Source organism: Odontomachus brunneus, unplaced genomic scaffold (assembly GCF_010583005.1).
Source record: "Odontomachus brunneus isolate Ranch 3 - 2012 unplaced genomic scaffold, Obru_v1 Obru_scaffold_087, whole genome shotgun sequence".
NCBI classification, from domain to species: domain Eukaryota; kingdom Metazoa; phylum Arthropoda; class Insecta; order Hymenoptera; family Formicidae; genus Odontomachus; species Odontomachus brunneus.
The window spans coordinates 1413498-1437078 of record NW_022639537.1 but is presented as its reverse complement, the minus strand read 5'-3'; the positions used below and the strand labels follow the sequence as shown (position 1 = coordinate 1437078).

Sequence of the window (23581 nt, the reverse complement as noted above, 5' to 3'; positions counted from 1 at the left end):
TATATATATTGTTATTGATGTAAACGATCGTAATTTTATTTATTATAGCACTCATTGTTACAATTACAAGATTACATATTTTTGTAAAAATTCAGAGAAAATTTCTATATAAATGTGCCAATGAATAATATATGTATAAAATGAATTCTAATTCGGTTAACAATATTGTATAAAAATACCTCAAATGTTTCATAGACATTTCATAGTTCTTATTGTTGCCAATATTTAAATATTTCATACATACAATATTTCATTTGGATAAGTATACTTTATAGATCTTTAAAAAAAAAATTGTCCATTGTAAATTCTTAGCGTAAAAACCGCTTCTATTTACAATGATGATCAAAGTCCTTCTATTAGAAGTAACACACAGAAGTTCATTGTACAATTTCATATCTAGTCTATAGTTGTTTGCACAACTTTATGAAATGTACAAAGAAGAAATGAAGTATACAAAAAAGATATATATATATACACACACACAAACACCCACACACACACACAAACACCCACCCACACACACACACACACATATATATATATATATATATATATATATCTTTTCTTCTTGCATTTTCATCTTGCACTTAGGTTTAAAACTTAGTAAAGTTTAATCATAACACCACCAGGTAATAACAAGTTTTAAAAGCACCGTTATCTCTCTATATATACCCTTAACAAACGTATCATAGAGAATATAGCTATAAGATTCTAACCTAAGTATAAAATCACTTACAACTAAAACATTTTGCATTGATAGGTTGCACATATCAGTTTATGGCATCGCTTGAAGTTTGCTTACACGAGAAATTAGACTGATCACATATTCACAATTACACACCTGTGTCTCGTTAGATGTCACACGAGATTGATACACATCGATGGACATGCATTACTTTAAGAAATCAAACATTCTCGAAACTCGAGAACTAGAAATTCAATAACTTCTTAAAAGGAAAATATACTCAATAAAATATTCGAATATCCAGAAAAATTTTACAAAATATAATTTCCTCCAAATATTAGAAACGTGTGATTGAAAAGTAGCATTATTGAGAAATCTGAATACGAAAACAACCTTCCGAAATACAACTTATTTAAATTATTGGAAGTATGCATTTATCTTAAAGAGCTATTATCAACGCAAAATCAATGCAATAAGACATACAAAAAATATAATTTCCTAAATTACGGCTATTCTTAAGACAATGCATGTCCACTTACAAATCAAAATATCTTCTCATATATTAAAGTACAAGCGATACTTATTTATCACTTATGTGTCGATATTCTCCGAGAAAAATTCTTTCTTTATATGCACAAGTTGCATTACAGATCAATGCGCTCTTACTTGATATTAAAATACAATACGAGATGTAGTCTGTATAGTACGCAGATGAAATTATGAAATTTGCACGTTATATATTTGCAGTAGGTATGCAATGAGTGTTATAATTTGCTCATTGTGACGATAAAAATTTTTTCGTTTATCTGAAATATATGTATGACCTAATTTTGGTAACATACTCTTTTATATCGCACGTACCTAAAAATTTTCAAGTTTTTCCGTAACTAATAAGATTTACGAGTTATTTGTTTGATTTGATATGTTGTGATAAAATAAGTAGCTTTCATGAAATATGCTACGATAATATTCTCGATATTCAACTATAACAGATAATATTAGTTAGTGGGAATAAGGCAATCGGAATTTGTTTTGCATTGTCCGCAATATCGATCTAAATTGTTATAAATTGTAATTTTACAGCAAAATCTTATGCAAATAGCCAACTTTACAAAGGTGAACGTTTGGAAAACTTTTATCCGAGAAAAAAAAACTGATATTTCCATAACCATATTTTTAAAATTCTCACTCACAAATATCGTAGGCATAATTCATTTGTGTATACACGACCCAATGTTATTTACGATAAAAATTACATGTTAATAAGTGACCATCTGTATAAGTTTCTTCAATCATATAACATTAATATCAAATTGTTTTACAAGTCTGCAGTATTGTACAGCAACTAATGAAAATTTTATACTTGTGCTTTTGTGCACATTTTTGCTGTGCAATATTAATAAATCGCGCATAAATTGTCAGTTCAAGTATAATTATCTAATAATAAAAATGCTATTTGATGATAATACGTATATAACGAATGTGAAAATGACTGTAAAAATATAATTCTACTTGCATCTGTCTATGCTGCATTTTGAATTTTGAGCCCATTATTTTTCCATCTACTAGAATAAACGTCTATATAAAAAACTATTAGAGATTATAAATTATTTTTATGTAAATATATTAAATTATATTTACATCGTTCTCAATCTGCATACACCAGAAAGAAGTTATTCAGAGGTATAAATTCTGTTTTACTATATAGCTTATAGCCACCTTTTTGAGACTATTGTTTATAATAACGAATAAGTTACGCAGATCCGTTCTTCTGATGTATTTTCTTCTTCTGTTCTAGCAAATTTTTCATATCATCAAGTGCTTTCTCTATCTGTTTCGCGAATCTGGCAGCATCCTGAAAATATTTGAACGATTTCATAATTAATAAATAAATATAGCTGCGTGTACATCTTATAAATACGAAATATGATGTTTAATAAAGATCAGAAAGAAACAAACATAAGTAATTGATAGTTAACTACTAGTAAAATTATAAATTATCGATTGTCTTACTGTTTTCGACGAAGTTCGTTTACTAGAGACATGGAAGAATAGAAGATCTTCTCCCGCGACTATATAAGAAACACCGTAACCGTCGTCAGCCACAGGACCGAATCCGCCACCCGCTGAAATGCAGTTGGGGTACTTCTTCAAGTCCAATCTTGAAGTTTGGCCATGTGGAGTCTGCGACGTTGACAGTCTCCATGGCTCGCTTAAAACCTCCTTGAATGAACAGATTGCACAAAATCATTTGTCAGAATCGCCAATTGAATTTTACGTGCACGATATATAACAGAAATGAGATAAGTACCTTTAAAAACGGTGAATCTACTTCTAAGTACTTTGATACTACGTATAAGCAAAACAAATGTCTGTCTATCCCTTTGCCGCACATAGCGTCCTGATAGCTTCTCTGATGTTTTGCCACCGCAGCCATCAGCAGTCTTACTTTTTCTTCCGTCTATATTAGAAAATAAATATGTTAAACAGTCATAATCTATATTAACTTCAGATAATTTATTGCGTCCTTACCGTCGTTGTATTATCCTCCATCGATTTCACCCACTTTGCGGATTCGATAGTGCACGGTCTAACTGTTTCCGTTCTGCCTTCCCGGAATAATCTCGTCATAGAAGCTTCGTAAGTCAAATTGAACTTGGAGGCGTCGCGGTAGTATGCCAGTTGCAATGCCATTTGTATGAAGGCGTCCGGCGATATGGAATGGTACTTCATCAAGCCCTTACCGTAAGCATTGTGCACGTAAATACGCAACTCAACATCATTCAGTAAATTATGTGCAACCTGTTGAATAATAAATTTATGTAATCATATGTGAATAATATATTGCTGAATATATCGTACTTAAGGGGAAACACTTTGGGAGAAATTTCAAAAAATCGATTTTCTTTATTGCATTTTTCTAAAGATTATACAGCTTTGGAAAATTAGTTTAAAGATTGCTTGAAAATTAATGAAATTAGAGCAGAATTTTTTAAGCGTTGTTGGAGCGCGTAGAGAAGGTACTTTAATCTTTCAAAACTACCTTTTTGAAGCTGGCCCGGAAAATATTTAGAAGAAGTTATTGATTCGATTGATATCTACCTTACGGCTAATTCTTCGTAATCGAATTCTTTTCGTATGGATTTTTCTTTTTTTTTTAACTCACGGAAAGATATTTAAAAAATGGATCGATTTTCGTCGAAAATTTATAATATTTTCTTATGAAATTTGCCATTTTGTGAAAACAAAACTCCTTTTATAACTCCTACGTACAAATAAAGTTACTTTCATATAGTTTCTGAAATGTTTTACTTCATTGACTACAGATTAACCGTTTAGAAGCAATCAGCCAGCCAGTGTGATTATGTTTCTCGATGAAGGGCTTATCTTGCAAAACCTAATTCGTCACAACATAAAAATCTATTTAAAACATGGACTAAATATATGTAAAGTGACTATTTAAAAAATATATATTGTTACTTAAAAAAGAATTTCTAAGATCTTTTTTTGCTTTTATCGTGATGGTTTCCCCTTAAGTGAAACGAGATTACAATTATTATTACTTGATGGGATTTTTCAATAACTTCGATACACTCGGCGTTCAGATCCCATTGCAGTCGACTCGGTGCGGGAGGTGTAAATTCTGGAGTACCTACGCTGTGGCCGTCCTTGTATCTGAATAATATATACTTATTTTTCAACAAAACCAAAACAACAAGCACAAATCAAGTTTCTTTATGCCACAGTCATATTACAATTATACATATTGCACTGGACATTTAAGTTACGAAATAAACTATCATGCAACTTTTACCATGCAACAAAACTATGCAAATAAAAAATACTTCTACAAAAATACTGCCTACATTAGCTGATCCTTAACCAATATAATACTTATTTCCAGTAACAATCACGCGTTAACCCACACATTAGAAAGACATTAATGAGTTTATCATGCAAAAGTGCTAAAAGATGAGAAATTACTACTGTACAATAAGGATTACACAATACATCCAAAATTGCAACAAATTAAATTACAATAAATAGAAATGATTCTTTAGGAGTAATGTCCTACATAGTTAGTAATCCATCAAATATTATTCCCCTAATGTAACAATGCAGATTATTACCCAATCTCGTTATCAGTAGCCATAATAAATTCCCATAGAGTTCCCATCACTGGTGCATCAGCCCTAATAAGTATATCAGAAAGAAATATTAAACTGTGAGAAGAAATGTAAAGAGCAACGCTCATCGGAAGTATCCAATAGAGAAGTAGTAACTTGTAGGAATTAAAGAGACTAAAACATAGGCATAGCACCAACCTCGCACAGACCTTTAAAGATAATTTTGCTACAAGAGCACTCCGAATTTCAGAAGATTTACTTGAAAGAAGCAACATTTATGCATTACAATCTATATTAATTTTAGAAATAGAATTCTTAACGCACAGTAAGTAGGCAGTAACATACAAGTTATCTTTTGAAAATAGAAGAGAGATAGATATGCAAACGATATATGATTTGTAAATTGATTCTTACTGTTCGTTGAGGAAGTCCGTACTTATCACGTATTCCCATAAGTGTGACATGACCGCAGCGTCTGCCCTGCTCATTACTTATCATTATATGTGGTGTTTTAATTTACACATAATATTATATGCGATGGAACTTTTGTTTTATATATTACTTAAAATGTAGGTCTGATTGTAATATTCGCTCTATGTTTGTCTCGATGTAAAGCAGAGGAGAGTGCGTATTTATGTGAAATATTTTTACGCAGTAACGGTAAAAAGAAAAATTTTTACAAAAAAAGAAAATCGACGATTTGTTTTTAAAATTTCGCGTTACACGTTCAATTAAGACATACTCACCAGGAATGCTCGGCATTGAAACCGATCTGTAAACATGAATCATTTTTATGAAGTAATGGAAATAACAAAGAGAGCTAATACTAATTGGTTCTAGGTTGTACGGTTGCAAAGATGTATTACTCACTCTTCCATTGTTTCCGACGCAAAGAGTGAAAGATTTGTCGAACCATCGATCGTATCCTTTTCCGTGTAATAGAATCCTACCATAATTGTCTAACTTTTCCGGATGCTCCTAAAACGCAGAATTACAACAATTTCATCATTTTGCAAATTGATTTATTCAAGACACGTATTTATTTTGGATAACGTACTGGATCGTATTCATAAGGTATATCATCCAAAGCGACTATAAATGCAGCCTTCTCGATTAAGTCTAAAGCAACTTTATTTACACCCTTCCCAAAGAACTCTTGCCTAGCTTGTGCCCAGGCGGTTCTATCGCCAGCCGTCAGAGCAGCTAATTTCTCCTCCCCTTTTGACGGTGCCGATTGGTCATCCAAAATCTGCTGAATCTGACTGTAAAACGATATTACCGTTATAATATACATGTGCAATAAATTTTGTTATTGATCGCTAAGGGACTCACATTTCTATTTCACAAGCTTGAAGAATCCTATTTTTATAGTAAATGAGAACTTTGAAGTATCTGCCTTTATGATATACTACGATATGCTTAGTATCCTGGTAATGTACGATTTTGTCAACCTCGACTCCCGGAATTCGCGTAGTGTTGAACAGGCGTTCATATTGCCAAGAACACAGCGGCACTAATCCTTGCACCAAAATCTGAAAATAATTATGTTATTTTTGTAGCATAAGTCTCATTTGTAAATGGAGCATTGGGATATGACAATAAAGGAATGGATTGCCAACCGGCTCTAATTCCTGACGTTCGATAAGACGTCTGTACTGCAAGCAAGAATGTATAGCGGATGCGGCGCGCGCGGCTTGCACAGTCGTAGGATGCGTGAGGATAGCATCAATTCCGTAAAAATTCGAGTTGACCATCAGAGGCGATCTTCCGCGCAGGTAAACATATTCCTCCCACCAATCGGACACGTAGTTGGTGGACCACCAGGACTTGAGGATCAGGTAACGCTGTAGTTTATTTCCGATACCATTTTGGAACTCGTTGGCCAGTCTCTCCATGCGAGTATAATTCTCGTCGTCCACTAACGGTCGTACACTCCTCAAATACTATTTAAATACATAATATTTAAATACATTGTTCCATGACTAACAATGACAGACAGAGAACGATGAGAACAATGTGAATTATATGGTGATAACAATGACACGTAAATGGTGATAATAATTTCCACTTATACGTATGAATAATGCGAATATTTACATTCATGCTTAAATTTGAATTGTAATCAAAGAAAATGAAGAAGCTCCATAATACTTACATATCATGCACTGAGAAAAATTATCCGGTAAAAAATTAACAAATAGATATTTCCCGCTCCGAAAATACCGATGAATTTTTGTATCGAATGTTTCCCGATCAGGAAACATCCGATGAGAAATTCATAATTTTCGATTCATAATTCTTTGATCCATTTATCTGATAAAATGCCATTATAATCGGAAATATCCAATTCAATCGGATATCCTGATCAGACATACAATTTGATTGAAAATATTCGTTTGTAAATTTTTTATCGGGTAATTTCTCTCAGTGTGTTATAACTTTAAATATTCACATTGAATAAAGTTCACAAGAAAAAATTCGGTTCTAGATAATATTAAAAAAGTATAACACGTTTTCTATGATTAGCTAAAAATATCAATTTCTAAACATATACCTAATCCTGAACATTCGTTTTGGTCTTTAAGTGCAAATATAATTAAACTTTCAATATAGAATATATGTATCTATTCAATATATATTGAATAGATATATGTATCTATATGTATATATGTATCTATATGTATCTATATGTATCTATATGTATATATGTATATATGTATCTATATGTATCTATATGTATATATGTATCTATTCAATATATATGTATATATTGATGTTTTATGTTAAAAGTTAAATATTTTATGTTATATTAAATATTTTATGTTATGTTAAATATTTGTATCTAAAGACCAAAACAATAAGAATGCCCAAAATTAGATACGTATTCGGGCATTGACACTTTTATCTTAATCTTAAAAAGGAAAGGAGAGCTTCTTCTCTTAAGATAGGATTTTACAAAACGTGAATCTAACCCGTGCCATAGTGTCGGATACGGATGGCAGCGGCAATCGTGGCAGTGATCCTTGAAAACTGTACAGCATAGGCTTATGCCAACCAGAGAACATCTTCACCAGGAGTAACCAGAGTCGCGTGAACCGCGATATTTTGCGACCTTTACCTCTCGTCTCGTACATCCACCCTTTGTACATGAGCAATACTTTCAGAATATAGCGAATCGCGTATATAACCGCCAGCCACAGGAACAGGCCGACTACGAACGATCCTGCCAGATGCGCGAGAACCGACGAACTGTCGTGGAAGGAGAGAACAATGATTAATCGCTGAGAGATCATGGCCCGCGTTACGCGCGATTAGTGAAAATATGGAAATTTACACGGACTTACTCGGAAAGATACGGTGAAACTTTGCCGACGAGGTCATACGGGACCTTATAACCGGCGAAGTGTATCGCCGTTACTATAATCACAGTGATCCACAAACTCTCCAAGGAAGCCGGATAAACGCCGCTCTTCAGGTTGTTCTGGAAATAATATGTTTGTTGATAGCCGATATCAATATAATGCTTCGAATGTTGTAAGATACGGACTCATTATATTAATATAAGGACATTAAGATAAGGACTCACCTGGAACCTGAAGAATCTCTTCTTCCAGGATCGTACACCGGAAAGCCACACCAAGTGAAGTACTTCTCGATCGAAATTCACATCCCATCCTTCGTGGGTTATGGAAAAGCTAAACGCTACAGCTGAATGGGCTTCCGCCATCCTTCGTCACACAACCTACCTACAAAATACATAAAAATATGTGATTATGTGGGGGAAAAAAGATTACAAAGAAATTGACACGACAATGACACAATTAAACACATTTTGCTTGAAGGAAACGGAATTCCTGATTCTTAAGAATCGGATTTGGTTCACTTCTTTCAACTAAAACAACAAATACATAACGTATATATAAAGTGTCTGACAATTAATGACACACCCGTGTTGTGTGCAGATAGAATTCATCAAACTGAACGAAATTCCTCTATCATTTCACAACCACGTTTACGTGACCATTTTACAACCACAATTACGTGAAATTTTGAGTTGTTAATTAAAGAAAATTGGTGGATGATCACGTGTGATACGGTAAATGATATTTGCCGTTGTGTTTGCCTGTGATATTTGCTGTTGTGTGTGTTTATGCATTAGGTTAAACTGAACAAAGTCTTTTACCACTTTAACTACATATATTTTTAGTCATTAGTGAAAATTAGTTGGAAAATTAGATGATTGTGGCGCGATAATGCACCAATTTGAAAGATAATCCAGTAATTATCTGCGGTAATTATTCGCGATAATATACATTCTGAAAGAAATTATCTGTTAAAAAACTAACAAACGGATATTTCCGATAAAAATCCGATCAATTTTTTAATATTCGATTACGGAACTCCGATGAGAGATTTCAGTTCTCAATTTTTTGATCGGTTTATTTGATAAAATGCTATTATGATCGAACATACCCGATTTAATCGGATTCCCTACTCAAATTGATCGTAAATATCCGTTTAATAATTTTTTATCGGATCTAATAATTTTTTATTCCTCTCAGTACATATTCATATTGAGCGTCTCCGAAATTTAACAACGAATAATTCGGACGATAAAGAGTTAAAAAGATATTTGCGAAAGAGCCGCCGATCGAAAATTGACGGATTACGCTTGATCGAAAAAAATAGACGATTCGTCGCGAATACGAGTGCAACGTGGTCAGCGCCATGACGGCGAGGCTGGCCGAGCGCAAATGCAGCAGTTGACCTTACTTAAAGTCACAATTGCGGTGCGCACGGTGCGGTGAACGCATCGTAGGATCGTGCCATAAGCTGGTAAACATTGGGCATCATATGGTCGCGAGATCGATGCACTTCTAAACTCAGAGCAGGTGATGTAATTCACCGAGGTCGAGCACGCCTGGGTTTCGAAAGAACGCCAACAAGAGAAACGGCATTCGCACACTATCGATCAAAGATTCTTGCGTGGGGGTTTTCAAGACTACTCTCTCGCCTGCCATTGAATAGCTCGCATTGAGACTCGAGCAATTTCTATTTCTAACGCCATATCTTTAATGTCATACTTTTAACATCTGGCGTTTAATTTATCGATCGACTTTCCAGTTAATATTCGATTCTATACTAAGAAAAAATACTTCGAAAAATACATTTGTAGGATATAAAGTTTATTTCTGTGAGTAAACTTTATATTCCACATAAATAAATTTTCAAGTATTTCTTTCTCAATGTATATATTTGCCAAGTCCTTCCTGACTCGCACATATTATAATACTAACATTATTTAGTATAATTAAGAGATAAAGCAGAGTTGAAAAAGCATTAAGTTCAAAGATACGCTAAATAGACGACGTTCGCATCGTAGGTTAAAAATTAAAATCACTGAATTATTTTAACGTTTTTTAAGAAGATAGAAAGCAATTTTTATACATAAAAATTTTTTGTGTAACATGAAGCATTCCATCATCTATTCATATACTGAGAAAAAATATAGAGAAAATTAAAAAAATATATTTATTAGGTATAGATACTAATAACATTTATTTTAATTTGGATTCTTTTGTTTAAATAGAATAAACAATTGATTACGTAAAAAACAACGTGGTATTTTAAGAAAAAATATACCTCATTTGAAAGAAATTTTTTCTCAATATAAAAATGTATATATTAATACAAGCACACAATATGTTATTGGTATCCATAGAATAATTATTTCTTATTTTTAGACCTTTTTAATGTACTTTTTAATGTACTTTCATTCTGTGTATAAACATTTGCGATTTTATGTAAGCAAATAGAAAAACAGTGCAAAATACCCTTAAATTAGTTTCTTCTGTTTTCGTTTTAGATTTTTTCTCAACATCGGCATAAAGTTGCGCAAAGCTAATTGCTGTTACAGGCAAAAACAATCAACAGTATGATTTATGACAATTATTTTGCACGGTGAATTATTGTAAACGGTTTACATTTTCATATTTAAATTTCCGTCACGCTGGATGAAACCTTTCGAAAAAAATTAACAACGTTGAAGTTAGTTAATAACGTCAATAAGAAGTATCGCGCGATTATAAATAAATTAAATGCTTTTTTCTCAGCAAAGGCACATTTTTTGCAAGATATAATTAATAAATCCTAAGATCGATAAATCGATAAGATCCTATCACGGAATCCTGAGACAAAGATTTATTTGTGATAATAATTTTTTGTTCTTCCTCAGCAGTCTCGCAATTTAACGTTGCTATTTTGATATTTACACGCGGATTGACAGCTGCTGCTGCTATAAAGTGAAAGTTTTGTGCGAAAGTTCACGGGCTCTAAAAATGTTGGCGACGCAAAATATTAAATTGAATTAGAGAGTGTTACGTCGTTAAACGACGACATTGGGGAACAAGCGTGACGATCTCGCGCGTTATCACGTTCTCGTCGATATAATAAAATGCGGCCGCTTTAAGAACGAGTACCGAGCACGTAGAAAGTCTGTCCGTGCATTTCACTTGATTTCCACTCTCATCACGATCGAGAGGAGAACGACGACGGAGGAACACAACGATGACGACGACGACGAAAGACGAGAGATACCGGGGGACCGATATAGTGTAGTAATTAACGAGACCGCGTGTGTGAGCGTGACTCGCGAAAAATGTCCATGTATGTGCTACTTTATCGAAGAGAAAAGCGATCGGTGATAACTCGCGGGGAAGATGCACGCGGAGTGCCGGTCACGCTTTCCAGTTCGTATATTTTTTAACCTTTCGGCGAGAGAGCGAGCGACAGACGCGGATCGATAGATACCCGAATAGAAATTTATCCAGTTTCTGACCAGTAACTGTCCAGAAATTTTTGGTAACTAGCTAGTTTTTAGCCAGCTTTCTTAGCTAGAAACTGACTGGTTTGGTCGACACTCACTTCGTCAAAAACTGGACGGTTGAACTAGACAGTTTCAGATCAGTTTTTAACTAGATTTTGATCAGTATCTAATCTGTTTATTAGCAGTTTCTAAGCAGTTTTTTACTAGTTTCTATGTAGTTTTTGACTATTTTATAAGCATTTTTTTATCGATTTCTGATCAGTATTTATTTTTTCAGTTTATTAATAATTATAAATAATTTAACTATATATGTATCAAAATAATAATTTTATTAAAATTAAATTTTTATAATTTTTTTTTATTTTTTTAATCTTTAATATAATATTTTATTTTATTATTTTTCATTCTTGTCATCTTTGCCTTGCCAAATCGACTTCTGCTCGACTGACGACGACAGCGACAGCGGTGGAAGCGGTGGTGAAGACTATGTGGAATTTACTTACTAATGTTTCTTTCCTAGTTTTTGCCTATGAATTGACCAAAAAATACTATCTAATACTATGCAAGTTTTTTTTGTCTAGAAACTACAAAATATTTACTTATCATTTTTACTATTTAATTTCTGGCCAGAAACTATCTCAAAAAAATTCGTCAGTAATTTCCGATTTTTTGTTGGACAGAAAATGCACAGCATTTCCTTACCATTTTTCTTGTAGTTTCTGATAAATAACTGACCCAAAAATACTGAACAGTATTTTCAGAGTTTTTACTGGACAGAAACTATCCAATATTTACTTACTATTTTTCTTGCATAGTTTTTGACAAAAAACTACCCAAGAAATATTGAGTAGAAATATTTAGAATTTTTAATGGACAGAAACTGTCCAGTATTTACTTACTATTTTTCTTGCATAGTTTTTGACAAAAAACTACCCAAGAAATATTGAGTAGAAATATTTAGAATTTTTAATGGACAGAAACTGTCCAGTATTTACTTACTATTTTTCTTGCATAGTTTTTGACAAAAAACTACCCAAGAAATATTGAGTAGAAATATTTAGAATTTTTAATGGACAGAAACTGTCCAGTATTTACTTACTATTTTTCTTGCATAGTTTTTGACAAAAAACTACCCAAGAAATATTGAGTAGAAATATTTAGAATTTTTAATGGACAGAAACTGTCCAGTATTTACTTACTATTTTTTCAAGCCTAGTTTCTGACTAATAATTGGCCATGAAAAAATAGCCAATATTTTCTACCAAGTTTCTAAACAGTACCCTGGTAGAAATTTCACGCAGTTTGTAAGCGGTTACTGAACAGTTATATTAACGTTTGCCCAGTAACTGACAAATAAAACTGTTGGGATCCCAATCAAGATGTAACGCTTTGTCTGCAGTTACTGTGCACAAAAAATGCGCAATATCTGAACTCATTTATTGACCGAGAACTAAGCAATAATTGGACAAAGAAACTATTCAGTCGATTAATAAGCAAGTTTGCTCATAAAATGGAGTTTTGTGCTAGTAATAATGGATATTGTGTGCATGCTTGCTTATTGTACAACTTTAATTTTTAATAAAAGTCAGTACAGTCGTAGACATAAAGAATATTTTGTAATTCTGATTTTTTGTAATAGTTTCAGAATATAACTGAATAGTCCAATATAAGAAACGTATTTCTTAGATACTATTCTCTCATTGAATAATTTTTAGGTTACGTTGCCAATAAAAAGTCGGACAACCTTCATGTCTACAATAGTATAAGAAATCTAAAGTGCGTTTTTAAGATAGTCTAATGTGTTTTTGTCGTAATACAATGCTATATCATTAATATACAGCCCATTTGTCGTTTGCTCACTTTCAACTCAAATCTTATTTGTCACTTCTGCCATAATGTGTTGTTTTGTTAAATTCCAGATTTCCTCCAACTTCCTCTTCTTTGCTCTATGTTTTGCTACGCGTTCACTTATTCTTTACATAGTTTTAAGATCGTCTACACAATATAATTTTTATCATGCACATGTGTATGCGATATAAAACTTAATAAAACTATGTCCAGTTCCTTTCCAATTTTTTGCGCAGTTTCGATACAACTATGAAATGCAATAATACTAGACAGTAACTAATTAGGTGTCTAGTAAAACTGCATAGATTTCTTATTAACTGTCTAATTAATCTTAGCCAGTAAAAACTGTCTAGTTACTGGCCAGTAATCAGTTTTCCCCGTGAAATCGGTAAATTAATTCATTATTACATCGTGTCGCGTATAAGTTATATAATTAAATAAATTACACATCGTAAAAATTAAGCTTTTTACTCGTTAAAATCAAGAATATTAGATGGAGATATAGACTATCAAGATGACCTAATATTAAAAAATGATTAAATAAGGCATCTTAAATCTCATCAAAAGGATAAACAATCACTTGTAGCATCAAGAGACAACAGAAATTTTACATCTCTGTCGATTTTTTAAATACAACAGAATTTTAGTAACCCGCTAAAATTAAAAATTTTATAAATATGGCGATTTTTCATTTCTTAAAAATGCGAATCTAGCCCCGCTTTTTTCAAATGATGTTTTGACTACTTTAATTACCGGAATTATTTCTAAAATCGATTGAGAATTCTAGAAGTGTGCGGGGAACAATTAGAACTTTAATCGTTTCCTTTTAATTTTGAAAAAAGAGGGCTAACTTCACATAAACGAGGAAAATTCTAAAATTGATATGGAAGCAAAATTTCGACTCTACATTTGGCACACACATGTTTAACTTCTGCTTTCTTTCAGAGTAGAATCTAATTCGGCTCTAAAAGAAAAGGATTCTACTCTGAAGGAAAGCAGAAGTTAAACATGTGTGTGCCAAATGTAGAGTTGAAATTTTGCTTCCATATCAATTTTAGAATTTTCCTCGTTTATGTGAAGTTAGCCCTCTTTTTTCAAAATTAAAAGGAAACGATTAAAGTTCTAGTTGTTCCCCGCACACTTCTAGAATTCTCAATCGATTTTAGAAATAATTCCGGTAATTAAAGTAGTCAAAACACCATTTGAAAAAAGTGGGGCTAGATTCGCATTTTTAAGAAATGAAAAATCGCTATATTTATGAAATTTTTAATTTTAGTGAGTTGCTAAAATTCTGTCGTACTTGAAAAATCGACAGAGGTGTAAAATTGCTGTTGTTTATTGATGCTACAAGTGGTTGCTTATCGTCCTTTTGATGAGACTTAAAGATTGCCTTATTTAACTATTTTTTAATATTAGGTCATCTTGATATTCTATATCTCCATCTAATATTCTTGATTTCAACGAGCAGAATGCGTAACTTATTTAATTATGTAACTTACTCGATTGTATGAATGTGCGACGAGCAAGTATTAAAGAAAATTAATAAGTGAGCGAGTAAATGAAGTAACACAAACTTCCTTCTTTTATGACCTGTTATTTTTATTGGCTTTAAGAATTACAATTCGAGAGGATTCGGAAATTCAATAGAAGCGAATAAAAGAATATTAAAATAATCGAATATTAAAGAATTCTCGAATAAGTGCTTTTTCAAGTTTCAATATAGAAGAAACGGCAATAACCATTTACAACATCAAAGCGGGACAATAACCGTACAAGGCACATTACAGTGTTATATCTCGGATTTCTTCATTGATGATTCAACAATATTGACAATATTGCAGGATTACTATAAAACCACAATTTAGACTCGGAAACATGCTGTAGAAAACTTCGTATTACATTGCATTCAGAAAAATCGCGGAACATCTCGAAGCCGAAAAAATTACCGATAAAAAGCAACATGACATTTGTCGTGACGTCCAAATGACAGGAAATAATACGGGGAAGTTAATCTGCGAATTCAAAGTCGAGTAAAGGCCCGACTGTGACAAATGTGAATGACGGATGATGTAACGGAGAGAGACATAAATCACTCGTATATTATACTCGACGTGTGCTTCGGCTATTTCAGGTAAATTTAAAAGATGACAAATGCGCAGCACACTATGTAATGTAGAATGTAGAGGCACAAGAGAGATTAATAAATTTGATACACTAATAAATGTAGATTTGATGAAGCTTTAAGGTTTTTTTTCTAATGTTTTTGTTTTTTAAATCTCGAACAATTTGTGTCATTTCGGAACTCTACGAGCCATAAAGTGTTCCACGTCGCTGTCTTCCTTGGTATTACAGAAATAAATTTACTTTTATTCGTAATTTGAGTTATCTTTGTTGATAAAAGTTGTGAAAAATACTTCCAAAAGTAAACAGATTAGGTAAATTGGTAGCAAAACGTGGACACACGTTTTGAAATATCAAAAACGCCATAAAGTATGCGATAAATTTAAAAGAAAACCAAGATTGAAAACCTTATTGATTATTTGCTTATTATCTGGGCGTTACCTGAAATAATTGTAAATCGTTAGTTTACGCTGAAAAAAAGATTTGGTTTTGTCAACCAAATTCTCTTTTTTCAGTGTAGAGTGGTCTTATACATTTTTTCCATGATTGTTCTACGGATAGTTTGCGTCTTAAAAATGTGTTTTGTCGTGAAAGTTTTATTCGTCCGCAATTTATGCTTTGCCACATGTTTTATTCCGGTTTATCGATTTAAATATATTACAGACCGTAACGAAAAAGTTTTGTAATTTAGATAAATACGCTTTACAACAAAAACTTTGCATAATTATAAAAAAATACGTAAAATAATGCTGGAACTAAGCACGATGTATGCGTACACTATAAATCTAAACGTATGTTATCTTATCTGAATCGCTTTTTACACGTTTCTTACTATTTTAAGTCATATTGAGGAAAGGATTTTATATAAAATACATCGGTACATTTGGTACATCGGAAATTTGGTTAAAATGAGATCAACCAAAAGTTAATTGCAAAACATTTAATTGCCGCTGTGTGTTTTGTTTTTTCAATAATACTTGGCGCAAGTAAAAATATGGCAATACCAACCTCAAATCGCGTATGCACGAAATATTCTAGCTTCAAATACAAGAATAATTCTTTCAAAACAGGTTACTTTTTTAACACATTTAGACGCATTAAGTTATAATTGACATGTTTTAAACTTGTTAAATAACATGGCATGTTTTATTCCTATTTAAAATGAAAGAAACGTGTAAAAAGAAGTCAAATTACACGATTATTCAGTCAAAGATAACATATTTGAATTTGAATTCCTTATAGATAAGTTCAGATAAGTTCCTTATAGATAAATCAGCAGAATATCACACGCACATAGACGACACATATTTGCATCAATTATGCTGAATTTTGCACAAAGGTCGCTCGAAAGTTATTTTTACCACGAGGAAAATTACTGCAATACTATCTCGTCCAGAAATATTGCATTGAAAAATCGAGTTTTCTGCACGCGTTTGAACGGGAGACACGTCGCTGTAGCGTAGCCGTTTTCCGCTACTGGATTATCATCGCCATGCAACTTACAGGTAGTAACCATTCCCGGTTGAACGTGTCGTCAATAACCTTGGACTCTGAACGACGGCTCGTCCGGCTGGAGGAGTCGTGATAAATTTAGCGAATAATCACACGACCTCCCAACAGATTCCGATCTACCGCGATGCGACGTCACGAAATGTGGAAAACGTATCGCTCGATCACCTAATCATTCAGCAGCGCAATAACAGATAATCGGCTTGGCCGTAATTCAACAGCTCTTTTTATCAGACCGCAACGGAGAGTGATAATCCGTCTGCCTATGTTGGTCTGATAGGTGTGACTGAACTCGACAACTCTACATTGCAAATCCAAGTGTGTTATTTTCGAATGTACAAACATGCAATTTGGCTAAATCTTGAAGCTTCAAATCATTCAATATATTTAAGAGACGTGTCGATAATAATTTGAAAAATCGATCATATTCCATTCAGAAGAAGTACTCAGTCATTCTTTTATGTTCACCTCAATCCGTTCCAGAAAAATTGCAAAAAAGAGTCTGGGACACCTTATATATATATGTTTGTATTTTGCAAATTATGTTCTTAACATGTTCATACATCATCAGTGACACGCGTTCATGAAAAATAGAGAGTTTTAAAATATTACAATCGCAAGGAGTCAAAATGGCTCTTTTGAGTATCCACAAAAAAGTAATTGGCATTCTAGTGTTAATGATTGCTCGTTGCTTGACAATAACGAATTGTCGATAAAAGAACTGTCGTTTCATGTAGGAAATGTTTTATAAATTCGGAGGTCTTTGATGCGTTTCTTCTAACACATGCTCAAATGACATTTGATTTTATTTTTGTTCCTACTAACCCTGTTCTATAATATTTCTTATCTTACAATTAAGATGTATATGTGTATCTCTCGATGTGTCTAACGATTTGTTAAAATAAAAACGTAATAACTTCAAATAAACGTAAATCAGTTCCAATGTGGGTCGGCCCCTGCCGACTCGTACACTTCAAGATTGTGTTCTTCCGTTGCAATCTAAATAGGACAGAACGTTTTCATCCTTACTCTTTATTCTGGTTTCCTCTTCTGCTATAATATAGATAATTTTCTGATATAACTATGATATAACTATGATATATAATAATTACCACTCGGATTGTGGGATTGAAAACTAAAAGAAAACATTCCACTATATATACTATAGAAATCTTATAACGATCTTGAAACGCGCGAATATCCGTGTTTGCCGACTTGAATTGATTTTGGTTTATATATTTACTTAGATCTTTTTAAAAATATGTGTATGCCATATCCTGTTTCATCTAATCGTTATAGTGATTCAATTATATCTTCACATATTATATATATTCGTATGTATGTATGTGTGTATTTTATTTATGGGCAATAGGATGTTTTCGCAATTTGTTGTTAGTAACTCTAAATTCTGCTCTTAGACGAGATATAAATAAATTTATGTATATAACTACAGTTTGAGATGATTATATATCTCAGAGATAACGATTTGTTATATGAATAAATTTATTTTGCATGTCGTACGATTTAAATGTGACAATAACGTTAAAATTGTACAATGCAAATAGGAATGCTAATGGCGTAATAAAACTTCCGAGAAATTTTAACATTCTAAAGAATCTCGCACATTCCTTATGGAAAATGGTCCTCGGCCAAATTCGCTCAAAATGTAATATATTGTTCTTCTCAATGTGCTGAAAAGTCCCAATGAGCCCAAGTCGTGGACAGTTTTGCCCAATGGACAGTTTTCGAGATAATAGGGGTCAAAATGTTAAAAAATATGGTTAAACTCTCATACAAGAGCCATACAAGAGGTAACAGCTGCAAAACAAGTGACTAGGTAAAAGCATGAAGCCAGGTATAATCGTCAATTATTGCGGATAGTCAGAACAGTTCTGTGCTTAAATAAGTTGATTTTTGTTTGGAAAAGAATACTTTGGGTCTATGAGGCGCAAGAAAGGACCCCGCATTTTCCTTATAGAAAATGATCCTCGGCCAAATTCGCTCAAAATGTAGTATATTGTTCTTCTCGATGTGCTAAACAAAAGTTTCTATACTTTGGGTCCATGAGGCGCAAGGTCAAAGTTTTGGCCTTATGGACTCTAAATCGCCCTTTGAATTTGTTATATATTGCGCACGATGTATACTGATTGACAACAAAATGACACTGAAACATTCCAATATTAAATGTATGCTTCTTTTCTAACATATGTACGGCAGAAAAAATTTAATGCTTATACTTCAAGGTAACTGAAATTTTCACACTCCGTCCAAGGACTATGTACCGATGCCATTGTGGTAACTGTATCGAACTAGCTCCTTCCACCACGTAAGCAGATCATATCGTACATTTCATTTATCCGCGAGACGTGTTTCATCTCTCTCTCTCTCTTTTTATCCCCCTCTCTTAACTCGACGGATCGAGAAATAAATTTCTTGGCAGGAAGACTTCGCGAACGTAGCCAGTCGTCGACGCGTCGGTCAATAATAGTGCAGCTGCAAGGTCGAGTAACGAGATTTACTTACGACAGTAAATGTACAATCCTCTACACACAGAAGAATACATATTGCATTCAAGTAAATGTTATTTATTTTCAAGTTTTGAAGTTAATAAGTTTGTGTGTATCCGTAAATCTACCATAAGTTTATCATAAGTATCCATTATTAAAAATGCCTTCTGAATCCTAGTGAGTTTATACCGTAAAAAATTATGTGTTAAATCTAGCATATTTTATACGTCTCAACTTCTCCAGTCTATTTTTTGTGTCAATTTAACACAAAGTAAATATGCGAACAAATAATACAAATATGTTGAAGATTAACACAAAAAATACAACACTTGGACACTATTGTTATTTTAATATTTAGAAATGCTGAATATATAAACTCAATGCAGAATAGTAAAAACAACACGGCAGTATGGGTATGTTAAAAATTTAACACAAAAATTTCTACACAGATCAATTTCAATATAAATATAAGATGTTTTTTGCCGTATGATATTCAATAAAAAATATGAAATAAAAACAAAGATTCAGTTTGCTTATTTAAGGTCAAATCGAAAATTTGTTTTATAAAGTTTCATATTTATATTATTATATTATTTACGAATTTTTTTATATTTAAGAATATTTCAATATTCTTACAAAGAAATTGTTCTTTTGAATATATGATAATAAGCTTCTCTGAAATTCCTGGTAAGTACATTTTAAGATCATTACCAAGAAAATATCTTTTGCTGAAGATAACTATTACTTAAGAAAAGAACGTAAACTGAGTAATTTGCCTTCCAGCAGTAGAATGATGTCTGTCTGTAGAAGTTTAAGTGCATAAATGAATATTGTTGCTCTAATTATGTATATAATTAATTTGTTCTTGACTTCGTCGACCAGTAGTTTTTATGTAATACTCGATATTAAGTAAAAACAGGACAACTTTATACCTTACATAATGTATTTATGTTGTTTAATGGGAAGAGCAAAATCATTGCACGGAAGTACGTCGTAAAAAGTTTTGTTAAATTCAACATATTTCGCATGTCTTAATTTATCTATCTACTTTAATTTTCGTGTTAATTTTACGCAAGGCGAATATATAAATAAATAAGAAATAATATGCTGGAAACAAACACAAGAATATAACATTAGGATACTATTGGGTTATTTTAAACCAGAAATGGTGAATACGAATTCAACGCAGAATAGTTAAAATAACACAACGATAATATGTCAAATTAATACACGGGTAACAATTTAACTCAAAAATTTCCAAGCGAATCTGAACACAAAATATTTTTTAGCGTGTATGGAAAACGTTCAAGCACAAGCTCAAAATGAGAATACATCCAGATCGTTCGTGCCTCTCAAAGATCAACAAAATCATCGTAACAATATTTCACGTCACGATTATCAGGTTTTGTCCGTGATATTTGCGCGTCATCATTACGCTATCTTCGTTGTATTCATTACGATAATAAGAAAAAGCACAAGGACCAGCATCTCTCGGCAGACAGACTCGTCTGCGAGAATATACTTCAGATCTGGGTTTATCGCGTTACTTGCGTCAGAAATCGCTACGATATGTGAAGTCGTTTTAGATCCTCGCTGCAAACACGCAAGAAGTATTGCGACTGTGTATGACACCATTAATAATCGAGCTAATTTATAGGAGCTCGAGTTCAATTCTCTGTTAATACGAATCACGCGTAGCGAACTTATCCGCATTCCTCTCTTCTTGGAAGTGTAAACTTGCAAAAATAATGAAGCGATTTGTTTAAACCGGATAAGATAAAGCGGATTATATAATTTCGGAAACAAGCGATTTTACGTCCCAATACAAATTGCCTCAATTCACTCGATGAATTATCTAAGTACACTATCAAATTTTTCAACGGCTTCATTTTACGATGTCACTGCGATCTGTCGCTACAGATTACGATGTAAGACATAAGCCAAATCATAAAGTTCTCATACACTAATTCGAGTTATCGCAAAATTTTCGTTTCCATGGAAGGAATTCTACAATAACAATTACAACAGAATTTTATAACCAAATAGAGTAAAGGCACCAAAAGCGATATACCACTTTGTTTTTGAAGGTTTGTCTTAATGTAAAGTTCAAAATATAAATGTAAATATATATATATATATATATATATATATATATATATATATATATATATATATATACATACATGTAGTTGGAAGTACCCATTATCAAATAATATCATATTTTTACTGAAATTGTTTTTAAATTTAAAACAAAAAATATTTTTGTAAAACGCACGAAAATAGAGTTTAAAGAAAATGGGTACCAAAAGCGACACACTTATTGGAAGTTATATAACATGTTGCATATATGATAATAGTAGTATTATTACCGTTCAGCTACAAAATAGCCAAGTAGGACTTGGTTTACATTGAATTAGCATATATGATAATATTTGATAATAAATAGTTCATTAATGCGTTTAATAGTTTAAGTAATATTTATTTATTCATTTATTCAAAATATAATGTTATTTATTTAAAATATAATGTAATGTAAAAGGGAAATATAATTAGTGAAAATGACTTACATTTACATTATTGCAGCAGAGCAAATTCATATACAAGTTCATATACGACATGTCACGTCACAATGGGAAGTTAGAATCAGGTTATGTTAGTTACAGAGTATCGGACCTATCGCATACTGTAGGTATGTTACTTTAAGACACATTTTCATAAAATTTTTCAAGTTATACAGTAAAAAAGTGATAAAGGTAAAAATATTTAAAAAATATTTTTACAAAAGCCAAATGCATGTAAAATAACTTAATATTGAATAAAAAGATAATTATCTCTGTTTAGTCTATGTTATTTGTCAATAAAATTTATAGAAATAATAGAAACTTGCGAATTTCTAAAACTCGATATTTGCTAATTTAGCATATAAAAGAACAAAAAAATATACCAAGTATGAATTTTTCATGACTTAACTGATAAAACAAATTACGTTTATATTAGTTTCGATAAAATACAACATTTCATATATGAGATATAAAGATATGTCGCTTTAGGAGGCCTATGTCGCTTTTGGCTACTTTTTTCTAATAGATTCTGCAGTAATTTGTTATCTTTTCATTTCATACACCCAGAGGAAAAAATATTTAAGAAATAGAAAATATTTATTCGGTGACTACTATGACATCTCTACTTATACTAATATACAGGGTGTCTCGCATAAGACGTTCAAGCAACGAGGAAAACGCGTTGCCAATAGGCCGCGATGGGCGTGACAAACGTTAAACTTAACGCGGTTGTTACTAACAAACTAGACGTGTTATCGCTGAATGGTGTTATAGCTTGCACTAGAACAGAATAAAATCGACTACTAGAAACACAGTAAAATCGAAAATAATTTATATGATAAAAAGGAAAGAAATAATATTATAAAGAAATAATAATTATATTATCTCCGTAATTCTCGAAAAATATCGCATACAATATTTTTACAAAGAACTATAGTTCATGTTATGTATATTATAGCTTTTCATCGAAATATCGTATGCGATATTCTTCAAGAATACACTGGTTGATAGATAACGCAAAAACACAACACGGATTTCGCGGATTAGAGTCAATCGAGATGCATTAATCAGTAATCCATATTCCGGTCCATACGTCTCGACGATAATTGCGATAACTTTGCGATAGACATTAAGAGTCGTCACACAGCAAAGAAACAGCGTGCCGAGATGTATTAATATCGCTCTTTGACGTCAGTCGCGACTGTGATACTCGGGGGTAAGTTCCATTTGGCGATCAGCGCTGTATATCATTCCGTTTCTGTTTAACATCCGGTAAGAAACAAGAATGGAATAATGATCGCCAAGAAAAACTTACCCTCTATTAGCGATGTTTGCCACGAGAAGTTCGCCGTTCCGTTTATCAGAAAAAGTCTGTCGTTTTTCATTCAAGACTTGCC

General features: G+C 32.5%; 1 protein-coding gene across 4 annotated transcripts in view; it reads right to left on the bottom strand.

The window, feature by feature from the left end:
- The window catches only part of LOC116848038 (carnitine O-palmitoyltransferase 1, liver isoform), a 39523-nt gene continuing 15942 nt past the window's right edge, over positions 1-23581 (bottom strand). The window contains exons 2-16 of one of the 4 annotated variants that reach the window (XM_032823755.1): positions 8399-8558; positions 8157-8293; positions 7785-8061; positions 6432-6755; positions 6145-6344; positions 5870-6074; positions 5683-5790; positions 5559-5584; positions 5227-5292; positions 4816-4878; positions 4249-4360; positions 3218-3487; positions 2997-3146; positions 2699-2908; positions 1-2540 (exon numbers count right to left, since the gene is read on the bottom strand). In XM_032823755.1, coding sequence (XP_032679646.1) covers positions 2439-2540; positions 2699-2908; positions 2997-3146; positions 3218-3487; positions 4249-4360; positions 4816-4878; positions 5227-5292; positions 5559-5584; positions 5683-5790; positions 5870-6074; positions 6145-6344; positions 6432-6755; positions 7785-8061; positions 8157-8293; positions 8399-8539 — 2391 coding nt within the window. In that variant the 5' untranslated portion in view covers positions 8540-8558 and the 3' untranslated portion in view covers positions 1-2438. The remainder of the gene's footprint in view (positions 2541-2698; positions 2909-2996; positions 3147-3217; positions 3488-4248; positions 4361-4815; positions 4879-5226; positions 5293-5558; positions 5585-5682; positions 5791-5869; positions 6075-6144; positions 6345-6431; positions 6756-7784; positions 8062-8156; positions 8294-8398; positions 8559-23581) is intronic. The other 3 variants (XM_032823756.1, XM_032823758.1, XM_032823759.1) reach the window with 3 other exon arrangements.